This window comes from Lytechinus variegatus, chromosome 2, assembly GCF_018143015.1.
Source record: "Lytechinus variegatus isolate NC3 chromosome 2, Lvar_3.0, whole genome shotgun sequence".
Lineage (NCBI taxonomy): Eukaryota > Metazoa > Echinodermata > Echinoidea > Temnopleuroida > Toxopneustidae > Lytechinus > Lytechinus variegatus.
Window position 1 is genome coordinate 15,216,630 of NC_054741.1, and position 14,478 is coordinate 15,231,107.

Below are 14,478 nucleotides of genomic sequence, written 5' to 3' on the forward strand. Positions count from 1 at the left end.
TGCCTCTGAGAAAGATGAAAATGGCAAAAAGAAATTAGAAGGGGGGGGGGGGGAGAACGTGACAAAATCTTTATGGTGACAGATATATACGACTTGTAGGATTTTTTTTTCAAATTTCTCTGAAAATAATGGGACATTTTAGAGATGACGAGATGCAAATAATAAATCTCCATGAGTGACGAATGGCCAGTTCTGTTGATTAATTCCAGATCAATTTTTCATCTTTTTATTGATAATTATTGTAATCTGAATCTGAATTAAAATTCGTGCTCACCTTGACAAAAACAAATCAAGAGGCAAGTGATGCAATCATAATAATTGGTATATCCCATTACTAAAATTAATTCACGGTCGTCTCCTTTCATGCAAGGCCCAGTCAGTCGAGGTGCCGAGCCCTCAGAACAAGCCAATGAATCATTCATTAACGTTCCGAACATGTCATAAAAGCTATTACGTAAACCGCGCATGCGTCCTCACACCATGGTTGTATGCGTTGCTAGGGGGACGGTCTTACCTGGGTGCGTACGTAACAATAGAAGTTGATTACAATAACAGGGATTACCATGCGGAGTCACTCCTTAGCGCACCGGCAACAAGTGTAGTGTTTAACACAAACATTCTCATCGTTTTATCCCCTTTAGCGCTAGCTTTCAAGTCTCCAGTACAAAGTTCGCCTACATTTCTTTACATACACCATTTTCGAATACTGACCAGAGCAGCGGATCATCTTTCATTATTTTTTTCTTAATTATTTCAATCGTTGATATCTAAAAAAAATGCCGGCAGTAGAAGTCCCTTACTATGTTTCCCAGTACCCAACGTTCAGGAGGGCCCAGTTGGCGGCGGTCAAGGAGGGGTTATACCACCCCTCCCTGCCAACATTCCGGCGAATGGACATGGACACTGCTGCCCATAAACTACCAGATGAACATTGCAGGACCACCACTCGTATTGGACCAGGTATGAATGTGAAATTTCGTATTTTTTATTCAGAAAATATTTAATGTATTTTGATAAAGATTGCAAGGTAAGAAAACAAGAGCAGAAATTATTCTGTATCTTTTTGTTTTACCTTGTAACTAAGGCATTTATTTCTCACTATAGGACAGAAAAGATATAGAAAAACTATTTTGAAGGTATCCGATTCTCTTTTTTATTTTGTAATATCCTATAGTCCTATACTTAATGGTTGCAAAGATCATGTTCGCTGGAGAAAATATGTCTCAAAACATGAACAACATTGTCAGTAACATAAAATTGAAACTCTTTATACACCATTTTCTGCAACTCCTTCCAAACTCATCAATTTGTTTACTATTTCTGCCGTCTTGTTTAAGAGTTTTAAACCAGAAATCAGTAGAAGCAATTATTGAATAAAGTTCTTCATATTTTCTGTTTTTTCCTCGTATAGCTGACTTTCAGAACGCCACAGCAACATACTTCCAGCCACCAGCCAATATTTATAACGGAGCGGTGAGTTCATTATTATATAATAAATCAAACCTTATAATTCACCCCTCGTTTTCCTCTAAACGATTCCTTCTTTATCTGCATCTCCCCCCCGAAAAAAAAATAATAATAATGAAATAAAGAAAAAAATATTCATAATACTTCGAAACTGTTGAATATAGACCTAAAGTTGGACATACGGAACATATTTAAACTATCTGTAATCTCTAGAACAACCGTAAGTTCTTATCCACAATATTGATACGTGTTGTTTAAATTTCATGATTTCTGTGTTGCCTTCCCAGCCCCTCGTCTCCTTTCCGTTTTGATTTATCCATTAATATTTGCCGCTTGGCGGAATTCATTCAATAATAATTATTGTTATTAAGTGAGCATTTCATTCACCATCCATGTATAAACACACGCCTTGATTCTCTTTACAAAACCAATGAACTGCAAAATATAGTTTCCTTTGTTATCATTGTGTCATCCTTGAAAATGGATATTATACTATTCCATCGAACCACTTGTAATGTTCTTTGAAAGAATCATTTAGATGGCAGCCATTCATGGACCCACGCAAAGCAAATACAAACGCGATTTGATATCGATAAATTCCATACAGGAAAAAAGCAACAGTACTTGAACTAGAGAAACACATTACCCCCTGCAAAGAGAATGGATTAAAGCTGTACAGTTGAGAAGTGTCTGGAAACGAATTTTATATTCATACTAAAATTTACCAATCTCTTTGTTTTGTTTCGTGCTCATAGGCATATTTATTAATTTGAAATCGATGCAAACACTTTAATTTAATACAGCGACATGCACTTCTACACATTCGAACGCTTGTGATTTGAACCAATCCTACAAAGTTTGTTTTGTGACGATTTATACAACCTGTCATACAGTTTTTACGTCATGTTCAACAGAAGAAAATCATATCATTCGAAAACAAAGCTTGCGATGGCCTTTATTATATTAAATCTATATATATCGTTCAACATGGGATGAAATCGATTTAAACACTTGAAAACCGTTGAATTAAGCCGATGGGTGATTTCTACATGTAGCTTGAAAAATATTACTTGCAAGACTTCTCTCTTCGTTTCGCTTGTTTTTTTTTCAAACAAATTGTCATTTGCAAATGTTTGCTTTATTGAGCATTTTCCAAATATGGGTTTGTTTCGGAAAGGTCTTTAAGTGACTGCGAAATATATCGTCTCGTCACCATGGTAACATTTTTATCATGCCGCGCTTTTGGGAATCGATCGTCAAAGACTTCAAGACAATATGTTGAACTTAAACTTGCAGTCTAGACAGTTGACATTCGTTTACAAAAATTATATTTGGAAATCTAGAGTGACAATATTTATTCATTTATCCTCGTCCCTTCTCTAGCATTGAGAGTATCTTACCTATTTCGATATTCTTGCAACGATTATGATTATAATTATATTTTCCTCTTCGCTTCAGTATGATCGAACAAAAATTTATTAAGACCTACATTGTATATGCATGCTTAATTTATACATAATTTACGGTGGTAATAAATCTTTATAGCGTTTAGTCTCCATGGTTCCCACGTGCTTGGGATACAGATCTACCATCGCTCTTCGGTAATAAAATGAAAATTATAAATAATTGATGAACTATATCCAACTCTAGTTCTTGAGTACATTGTCGATGCTGTACATGATTTAACATACTTCTCTCGTGTCATTTCAATGCTCTCTCCTCGATCGAAGGAAGAACAATACATTCTAAAATTCACCCTTTCTGTTAACATTTAATAATAGAATACTATATTGCAACGGGTTCCTATTTCATACAGAGTACGTAATATGCCATCAACTTGATTAATGGGTCATTCGGGCCACGGCACACCTCTTGTTTCCGTTGGGACACCTGCTTCGTGTACTCGCGCTTTTACACGTACGTGAAGGGACTTCATCATGGGGGGGGGGGCAATGGGGGGAGACCAACCTCTGATTTTCTGGGTTAAAAAAGGGGGAATAAACAGCGATGAAATGGGGGGAGGAGGAACAAAATATACAAAGGGACGTCTGGATCGTATAACTGCAAATACCCATATACATGTAGAATGACGTACGCAAGAGGGTCATCTTGCCCCCCCCCCTCCTCATATAAAAAATATCCAGGTGCTGCCCCTCGCTGCAGGTTCATATGAAAAATCAGTCCAGGTGAAAAGCACAGAATTGGGAGTATGGTTCTATTTGTAGATTGTCTGTTGGTGTATTAATCATAAACAAGGGCTCGTTCATTATTAATGATAGCGAAGACGTACAATGTACATCGAAATTGAAATCAACATGAGTACGATAGATGACACTCACTTTTCCTATCGGTTGGCAATCGAATTCGCCAATATTTGTGGAACTGCATGAACTATGTTTACATTCAATTTTTTATATGATTCATTGTCTAAGATATTATAGACCTTAACGCTAAAAAAATGGTGAAATTTACCAATTAGCAGGCTTAATATTAAAGGCGACCCTCCTGAGACGATAAGGAACTGAATAGAAAACTAAAAAATGTAACATGGAATACTATATCCATTCATATTTCCTTTTATATGCTTAATTCAATACTGTGAAATTCAATCCACATTCCTGCGTGTGGGGCATTAATCGTTGCCCTGGCAACCGCCGATCCAGCATGGAGACCAGACGGCACAATAATTGAACAAATATGACTTAATGTCTTTTCAAAACCTCTACGCAGAATAAAGTTATTTACACATGTGTGTTATAATTTTTAAACACTGACAGGAAATGAAGCGAGATCGATTGATTGATAAATTGATTTGGATTAACCACATAGAAGTGTTGACCAGGGTCAGTGTTATCAATTTCATTTATTAAAAAGGTATTTAAAAAATTATCTCGTTAAAAGGATTAGAGTAACCCGTCAAGAGAGCATTTCATTTAAGATTTTTGTCACTGATTCTCTAAAAGATGTTCTTAGTCACTCTAAAAACAAATCAGTCAAAAATGACTGCTTGATAGGATCCGCTGGGAGCAACTGTTATTCATTTGACTATTTTCTAGTTATATTTTACTAGAAAAGAGTTATTTCTGACTAGAATATATGTCAGAAATGTGAATATCAGTGATTGCCATATCAGTTGCTCCCAGCTGACTACTGGTCTAGTCAATTTGACTGATTTGTTTTAAGAGTGTACATGTAGTTATACGGCTTGGAATTATTGATTGGTTGAAAACAAATAAGTCATTTGAAAATCGCTGACAAATCTTTTAATGACACGGATTATCATGAATTTCAAATAGCAATAAAGAATATACAGTTCATTCATAATCTAAATACTCCTATTATTGTTTTCCATGCAGAACATCACTGACACCGGGAGATCATTACGTGAAACAATGAAAGATGAAGTCAGGTGAGGAAGAAAAAGGCTTCATTATTCCTTGGTACATTTTAAAATGAGAAAAAAAGAGAAAATGAAGAGAAAAGAAAATATGAAGATGGAGAAAGACAAAAAGGAAAGGGGTGATGAGAAAAACTGAATATTTAAGAAAATGCAGAGAAAGAAGAAAAAGGTAGAGTATTTGTCATACCCATTATGGTTGTTCACTAGGAATAAAATGAGAGAGAGAGATTATTAATGAGTGAGTCAAGGACCGGGGATGGGGGGGGGTCAAATTAAGTGATGAGCAAAATAAAGCTAATAATATTCTTTACGAAAGTAGGGGCAGCCGACTCGTTCTACTCATACGCCACCCATGCATGGCAGCATTATTAAAACATCTATATATCGCTATCAGAAGGCGCTTTATAAATTAGGGGGTTGACTTCTGCCCATTTATTCAACTAGTGTCAGGAGAGAGGGGAATGTGAGCGAGAAAAAGAGAGAACGGAGAAAGATGAATATTGAAAAGAAAAATCTTCGTATTTTAACTAACACCAATATACCATTAATGGAGAAAGAATAACATCAGTTTTAGTTCGCCTCCCCCCCCCCCCCGCTTTAATCGGAACACCCTGGCTGTAATACATACATGGGTGATGCGACGGTAAGGGGGGGGGGCATTTGTCATCACTTTGTAAAAAAAATAAACCATGTTTACATATGTAATATTTAATCATTTTGCATTTTTGTTATTTTGATTTCTTCAGATCGTTACGCATAGACTGGGCAGCAGCAAAAGAGATCAAAGAATTACCAAAAATCGAAAACTCCGGTACGTATCATCACGCCGCTCACCTTGAGATAGGGTACCCTTTTCACAAAGACTTGCAACTATTAGTAGTATAGCTTTGCCATTATTGTAACTACCATCGGGGCCTTGATTGCAAAGGACCGTAGAGCCACGTTTCCATGATATAGTTGCCATAACGGTGAATTTCTATAGTTGTAACTCGTTATGAAACGGGTCCTACGTATATTTACGTCTAATTCACGAAGCTGATTATCATCATTCGCTTATTATGATAACAACAACAACAAGATCATCCTACCTGATTTATAAAACTTCTCTCCAAATACTATTATCAAAAGTGTACAAAAAAAGTTGAAGGTCTGTTATTTAGATACAGGTCACATTTACCGTACGATTGCTTCGACATCATGACGATTTATTAAAAAAAAAATGAATTGGGACCAATCGCAAAAGGGAGGGTGCTCTTAAAAAAAATCACACAAACCATAGGAATAAAGGGAAAATTGTATTTTTGAGCCTGGAAGTTATATGGCATATGAAAGACAAGATCTGATGTACAAATGCACCTTATTATATAAGCCCTTTTTGTGTTTAGTACCATAGTTAACCTTGATTTTTTTTTTGCTAAAACACAAAATTAAAGGCCGTTTGAAAAACAAAACAATATACAGTATTTTCTCATTAAAGCAGCTTGGCTGGCACAGACCCCGAATAGGGCCTATACATGGCTAGGAATATATCCTGAGGCCTGATAAAACTTGTTATGATAACAAATTTTCAATTACATTTAAAGCTACTGAAGTATTTCAATTTGATTGTATTTCAATTGATAAATTTTTAATAGAAATTGCGTATTCATTATTACAATAAGCAAAGCATTAATTGTTTTCGAGTCATAAGGTTTGAGGACATGAGCCGAATGAAATAAAATAATCATTTGTTATGTCTTTCTTTTCCAGGACAACTAAGATTTACTGGGTATGCAGTGAGGTATCAGAAACCGGCGATCAGTGGATCATGGAGAGTAAGTTTATTCACTCTATAAAGCTACAGATTCAAAATTTTATTAGTATTAATAATAATAAAAACAATAATGATAATAATAATGATATCATATTTTACCCAGGGTAGCCAGTTCAATTCTGAAAAAATGTTCTCCCAGCGGGCCCTGCTTAACATGATAATGTTATCAAAATTTCTTTACTCTACAAACACTTAAATAATTGGAAGTCATTAGGAATTCAAACTTATTCAAAACAAACTTTCGTCAGTTACCTTATTACCATTACGCAAATGTTGAAACATTGAAAAGATTATTTCCGTTTGTTAATCAGTCATGTTTGAATTGAAATACGATTGATGTCAATTATCACACTCAATTCATTGTTCAGTGTTAATATTATTTTCGATATGAGGAGAGAATAATAAGTTTTGGTTCCGACAGAGAAATATACACACGAGACCTCAAAATATGGGGATCCGATAGTTTTAGCGGTAGTTACACTTTCAAAATTTGAACCTGAAAAGACTAGGGAATTTTCAGTCCTTTTTGTTTCAGATGTAATAACTATCATCATATTCTCTCCTTGCAGTATACGTTCACCCAAGAGCCTCGCCTTGATCAATATGGCCAACGTCCAGTTCCTGCCAACATTTAGTAAGTACATAAGTCAATCTGTCCGACATCATATTATATAATCTCTAAGTTTAAACGGGCGTTCAAGGTTTCAGATGAAATTTTCATGAAAAGAAATAATGGAATTTGAAAAGGATGTGTCATATCATTTTAGAACATCTTCATTATTGCACTTCTTCCTTTTGATTTTTTTTTATATTTCCGCTACGTCTTCAATAAAAGCATTAAATGTCAATTATCCAAGCGCGAACAGTACAATTTTTTTTTTTTTAAGAAGGGTTCCTTTGTAAAGAAACAAAAATGATCGGACATTTGCTTCCCCGAGAATTCTGGAAGCTCAAAAGGGGTTCGTCAGATAAGAAAAAATACGTTTTTCTTTTTTGGGGGTATTTAGATTTCATGTAAGGGCCGGCCATATTGTGTGCTTCTTTATTGTCAAATAGGAATTGTGACAAAAAAGGGCCCCCACAAATATGGAGCGTGTATGGAAACGTATGCCTACCGAAAGAGATAAAAAAGTTGCCAGCTCCATAAAGGCCATCGCACACCTTTTACGAATTGTTTGCGACCCGTTTTTGGAATAAAGCGTCGAAACTCTGTGCCGAATCTCTATATGGAATAACTTACTCTGTAATCACCATGACGTCAAAGTAATCGTGCGACAGGCTACGAATTGAAACAAATTTGACCTTTACTCCCAAAACAATGGCTTTTAATCATACAAAATTTCGGTACTAGTATTCTAAAAGTTAATTTAAACCTTAAATGATACTATTCTATGCATTCACATTTTCAAAAAATAAGGAAAATGAGATTTGTTCCAAATCGGATCGTATACCTGTCGCAAAGTGTGCGGTGGACTTTGTAGATACCAATAACTATCATTCGTTTGAAACAAGAAATGTGTTAACCTGACTATGATAATCAACACGACATTAAGTCTAAATGCACTTTCAAAGTAATTATAAAAACTTCTAACTGCTTGTTTTTCACTCTTTGATTTCCCAAAGTCTGGCTGGCCAAATATCTGACATACTTGTAGATGATGAACACGAAAGAAGAAAAGCTATTTATTTATCATTATTTTGCATTTTCTTGTTCTTTTATCCCCTTTTCTTTGTCTACCTACTGTCGACCGTTCATTCCTGCCAAGCAGTAGCCGTTACCGCGACACCTTCCCTCAGTACAGCCGAAACATGTCGACAGATGCTTTCCGTTAAACCGAGACCAGAAACCACCTACCACAACAGATAGTTCCATTATTTATTAAGTACCACTATCTCCATTGTAAACGAGGAGTTTATTTACAGATGTAGCGTTAAGAAGACAAGTGGTTACAAAATGACTATTATCATCTTTGATACACAGAAAAGATGTTGTAATTGATGGTGTTTTTCACGCAACCCAATTAGCTAAGAAAATTGGCATTACGTTGACTTAAAGTCAAATACATCCAAGCATCGGTTGTGTATTTCTAAGCTGGATATTAGAAAGAACAAGTAAAGGGGGAATTATAAACAAAAATATGAAATATTTGATAAAAAGTGTTTATGTGTGCTTAAACTGCTGCGTATGATGATTATTTTGCCATTTCATCATTTTCCAATGTTTGGAGGATTGTATAATTATGTCGTGCTTTAATAATGCAATTAGAAATAATTAATTAAGAAATGGACCTCAAAATAATTCCACATACTGATAGAAAGAGTGCCAGTAACTTTCATTTAGTTCAATTTGTAATGTAATGGAAAGTGATTTACCAATTATTACATATCTCTAGATTTTTTTCATTAGGAACATTATTTTGACTGAATTTTATTTGTTGAATATGCTGTGCATATTTAAACTGGGCCTGGTGCCTCTGTGATCAACCGTATATATTTCTTAAAACAAAGCTCGTCACAATATTCATTTTCCATGCAATTAAGGACGTTGTCGCAAAGGAGTATCGAATTTTCTTTCCAATAATGATATAATTTATTTGATACATTTGATTTTCTTATGATTTGAGAAACAAGAAGGAACAGTAGACGAGTGAAATCGTCAGTCCGGACTTATTATTTTTTTGATTAATTTTGGAAAATTCCATTTAGTTAAGGCTTAGTTTTCAGAAGCTCTCAGATGATATCAAAATCCCAGTTTATTATGTCAATTAATGTCTGACCTTCCGATTCTTCTAACGGATGTTCCGATTTCTTCGAAAAAAGTATATGAAAAGTTGTTAAGTAGCAGTTTTCTCTTTCGCTCTTCTGATAAAACCTGTGATATGATGAATCATAGACGAACTTTCGCCAAGATGATGATAATGCTATGCAAATACTGAACATTATATCGGAAGAGGAGCAATATTTACAGGGAAGTAAATGATGGTTACAGGAAATTTGAGAGAGAGAGAGAGACGGGGGATAGAGGGAGAGAGAGAGGGGGGTGTTGTGCATAGGCGGCGGAAGCGGGGGGGGACGTGTCCCCCCTAAATTTTAGGTGGGGGGACGGTCCCCCCCTAAATTTTATTTTTTAATTTTTTTTTTTTTTTTTTTTTTTTTGCTTGTCAATTTTTTTCCTGCGTCCCCCCCTAAATTCACGTGGCCCCCCCTCAAACGTGTGTTGTCCCCCCCTAAAATTTAGGTTGATTTTTTTTTTTTTTTTTGCTTGTCAAAAAATTTTGGGGCGCTTGTCCTATTTTTTACATGTGTATATCCCAAAATTTCAGGTGGACACCCCCTAAATTTTTTGGCTTCCGCCGCCAATGGTGTTGTGGGGAGGGATGATTTATTTGTAAATGAACTGATACTGTGTGAATATTAATGAAATGTATTGTTTGCAATGTTGTTACTCCGTCCACTTTACTTTCAGTATACGAACATAACTATTAGGCGTATGAAACGAATGATTTTTATATCTTTAAGTGTTATTTTTGTGAGGATCACAATTTTTTATATTTACAGTTCTAATGTATATAGCATGTTCGGTAGTTTATAAAAATACATTGGAAAACTGATGTGTGCTGTGTGTGCCATCGTAAAATACGTCTAATGTCAACTTCATTTGCAATAAATGACAATTGAATGTGGAATTGCTGTTTCTGTGTCTGTTTTTGTGTGCAGAAAACCTCAATAGAATATAAACACGATGGTGATCAGGTAAAGAGGTATGAATACATCGCCCAGACTAGAAACAGGAACGATCATCAGCCTACTAGGATTGCAAACATTCATCAAAAAAAGCCACAGAAGATGTTTTTTTTTTTTTTTTTTGGGGGGGGGGTGTAATCTTGATAAAATCTCTTGGGCAGAGGGCAATCCCTTGAATATAATAGGATAGAGTAAAAAATGGAACTGGTTGCAAAAAAGGCAATGTTGTCTATCAAAGTATCGTATGTTTATGTTGAATATTTACTATAAAACTCCGATTTTGCAACATTTTATAGACTGTCTGTTTAACAGGACTACACATGGCATGATATCAAAGAGGATTAGTCACATGTTCGACAAATGGAAATACCATGATGATGAGTGATAGTTGCAAATCTTTATACAAACTTTGGGGTGTGAACATTTTGCCCCGGGCGCGGCCATTGCATTGTCTGTGTTAGAGCGCCACCTTGTGGTGGAGAACTCAGAATAATGTTGATTATAGGGTACCACGCGCGTAAAACATTTCCCATAAATATACTAGTACTCGTGTTTAAGTGGCATTAAAAAAATAAGAAGTATAAAGATAAAATAATGGAGCCGAAAGTATACTTCTTGGGATAGGATATTATCTCTGACATTCCATATCTGACTAAAAAGAGTCCCTTGTCCGGTTCGTTCTGAAAATAAATCGGCATTTATGAAGACTTTTCCTGACTAGATCAACAATGCACCAGTCGATAAAATTCATCACCTGAAACAGTAAATTAATCCTTATTCTTTCGCCTGTAAAATACAATATCGTTTCTTCAAGTTGATAATTCTATGAAAGTATTTAATCTTACTACTTATAACACTCAAGTATCCATGGTATCAAATGCAAGTTTCACGTCATAAAGTAAAACCCTCTAATCAGGCTTATTACCGACTATATATTTTAATAAAGTTGCGTTAAAAAATGGCAGTTAGGTATTTGATATTTTGTCTCCCGTAGAAAAGGTAACAATTCTTTTCCCCATGATTGGAAAATAAAATCAAATTATGTCAAGTATGGAAGCAACAAAAGAGATCCTTTCTTTGAAATGTTCTATTGAGACATTTATATCTAAGAAAGGAAACTAGCCATTCCAACAAGAGCCAAGGGGAGCGTCTCATGAAAGGATTTTATCCGACAAGTCCTGATATATCCTACAGTTACCATAGTAACAGTGCTTCTCAGCCAATCAAAATCCAGAAAAGTTGTCAAATCTAACAACTTGTCGGACAAAAATGTTAATGAAACGCCCCCAGGACTAAATTGCTAGGCATAGTACATAATTATGCTTTCACATCCTACCGGGTATCCATTTAATACCTGGGTGGAAAGTGGCAGAGTGTGGATTGTTTGACACCTTGCCAAAGGATGTTACGCCGCGATGGCTTTCGGACACACAACCCCACTTTGATTACAAGGCGATAGTCAGAACCGCTGCACCAACAGACTTTTTAGGTTTGCTAGGGGCCGAGCTTTAGTGTGCCCTGCTTCCCGTAACGCAAAATTGAGCAATTTCATATGATATGCTTGATTCTCACGATTGATTGTACCTTGTAGTCTATGCAATCGATCGTCAATTTTTTTCCTCAATCATTTGCTAAGCTTTGTATGACGGGCCACTGTACAGTTTGTGTCAAAGTAATCTGTATCATGTTGTGTCCTTAAGATGTTGACACCTGTGTTACACTTTTGCAACATTTTTCTTGGGCTAATAGTGGTTTGAACAGAGGTCATGTGGTCATGGCCCACTTAAATTCTTAAGACTGAGCAAATATTGAATAAAATGGGACTCTGAGGCCCCTTTACTCAAAGGATTGCAACTGATCACACATTGAATAGTGACCAATCAAGATCATTGACGTAAGACTGTAGACCTTTGTTTATTCTGTCCAAATGAGTGACCAGTGTCTAACCATGATTTGTGTTACTGGTTCAAAAAAGTATTTCCCGCCATTTGAAATTAAGACTGATGAGGTTGGATGATGTTACTGTTCATTTACTTGAAAAATCAGTCTTTCATCCCAGTCAACGTATACATTCATGATCAAACAGCTGCCATCTGTTATACTTTGCAATATCAGTTAGCAATATTTGTTAGCAATTGACCCACCAAGGACCCATTAACCATCTTTTGTCGTCATGGTCGTTTAGCAAAATGATCACTCCTTTCTCAGTTTCTTCCTTTCCTGCTGAGGATTACATTCAAGGCATTATAAACAATAAAAATAAGGGTATCTAATCAGTCTTTACCGAGTATTGTCTTTTTTTCTCGTGCACATAGGATTTAACAATTAGGTTCATATCATATTTAGAAAAATAAAACAATGTTTCAAACCCTGTATTACGTAAAATGATGAATTGCCGTTGTGGTATCAGAGTATCCGATTGGTATAAAAAATTATTTGTTGGTGATTAATGAAATTGAGATTGAGATTAGTCACCTAAAAGATAACTTCAGGAAGTACAATTTATAGAGTGTTTTTTTAGCCCACCTCCCCCCATTTTGCCAACTGATCCCAAACACCTCTGGCCGCACATCACTAATATGTTACAGTAGTATAAGAAAGTTCCCCCCGTATATAAAATAACGGCATTGAAAGAAATAAATTCACATAAAATCAAAATAATGCACATCTGAGAACTTTTTATCACGTGGACGTGAATTGGGACCATTACTGCCCCAGATAAATCCAATTAAGTAGTATCATTCGATCCTTTTAGTATTTTATGGCGACTTAGTTGCTCAAGATTACCTACCTTCACTGTTGCCGCAGCTAATTAGTTTCAGAGTATTCTGGGTATCAGACCCCCTCCCTACCAACACGACCAAGGAAAAAAAAGGTGGACAACAATATTCTCAGAAAATGAAGGATATTTGACGATCTCTTAATAACAAAGGTGTGAATTGTGTCATTATTAACACGTATCTTTAGTGATTTAATCAATTCCCATTTTCAACACATGAGCCTATGGTGATATAGTTTGTATTTGGTCATAAATCAATTCAAAGTTCGCAATGCAAATACCCCAGCTACGGCGAGTCAGCGCTAGTCTGAAGAAGTCCGCAGTTCCTTCCAGTGAACAATGGTGAAGGCGAAGGCGAAAGCTAGCAAGGGAACAGCGAATTGATTGTGAAAAGATGAGAACATTGATAATCTGATGAATCCCTTTACGAAATTGAAAAGGTCATTTGGAAGGAAGAGAGGTAGTAAAATCACACAGGGGAGACGTTTCATAAAGCTGTTCGTAAGTTAATAGCGACTTTAAGAACGACTGGCGATCCTTTCTTACGCGCTAAACCATCGCCAATGAACATTTTGGTCTACACCATTTAACACAAGAAAGGATCACCAGTCGTTCTTAAAGTCGCTCTTAACTTACGAACAGCTTGATGAAACACCTACAGGTATACGTGAATTCCCCGCATTGATCTCTGTAAAGAAACATCCCCCTATCTATAACGGATAAATATTATTTAAGCCTTGGAGATGTGTAACTCTGTCTACATAGCATAGACTTTCCAATTTTCACATAAGAGTGCTTCAGATCTGAATACTGCATGGCCATTTCAGGGTTTGAACATTGCCATTATGACAAAATAAAAAGCTGTAATCTTAAACACATATTGACCATCTTTGCGAACCTGCCCTTAATTTATTTTTCCTCTTCATCCACAATTCTTTCCTCGGATTCAATTATCTAATTCGCATTGTCTCTGCTCTTTTACGTGTTTTCATTTCCCGGATGTTTATTCAACTCGATCTACATGAAGTACTTTTTCCATATCATTGTATCAGACTTTTGTTTTCTGAACCTCCCATTCCCCCATAAGTTATGGTTGAACATGTTTTTATTGCCTGCAAGAACCTGAGATACAGAATAAGTTTTTCTCACTTTGTTAGATCTGTTTTTTTTTAAATAATTTTGTGATAAATGGCGTTAATTTCTTGAGACCATGTTCATGGACCATTCGTGTAGTTATAAGTATTATAGCACGTACAATGCAAGAATAAACAATAT

The 14,478-nt window shown here is 35.8% G+C and overlaps 1 protein-coding gene across 1 annotated transcript; it reads left to right on the top strand.

The window, feature by feature from the left end:
* Positions 1-563: 563 nt before the first annotated feature.
* Positions 564-9,470, top strand: LOC121407415 (testis, prostate and placenta-expressed protein-like). Its single transcript, XM_041598479.1, has 7 exons — positions 564-960; positions 1,412-1,473; positions 4,824-4,876; positions 5,614-5,678; positions 6,617-6,681; positions 7,250-7,314; positions 8,450-9,470. Exons 1-7 carry the CDS (start codon positions 777-779, stop codon positions 8,511-8,513), a joined length of 558 nt encoding a protein of 185 aa, XP_041454413.1. The 5' UTR covers positions 564-776; the 3' UTR covers positions 8,514-9,470.
* Positions 9,471-14,478: the final 5,008 nt, after the last annotated feature.

Excerpts from the sequence above, each read along its gene's own strand:
- LOC121407415 (XM_041598479.1), top strand. The coding sequence starts at position 777 with ATGCCGGCAGTAGAAGTCCCTTACTATGTTTCCCAGTACCCAACGTTC. Across the intron at positions 5,679-6,616 it reads ACCAAAAATCGAAAACTCCG|GACAACTAAGATTTACTGGG; the intron begins GTACGTATCATC and ends TTTCTTTTCCAG. Across the intron at positions 7,315-8,449 it reads CCAGTTCCTGCCAACATTTA|TAGCCGTTACCGCGACACCT; the intron begins GTAAGTACATAA and ends CCTGCCAAGCAG.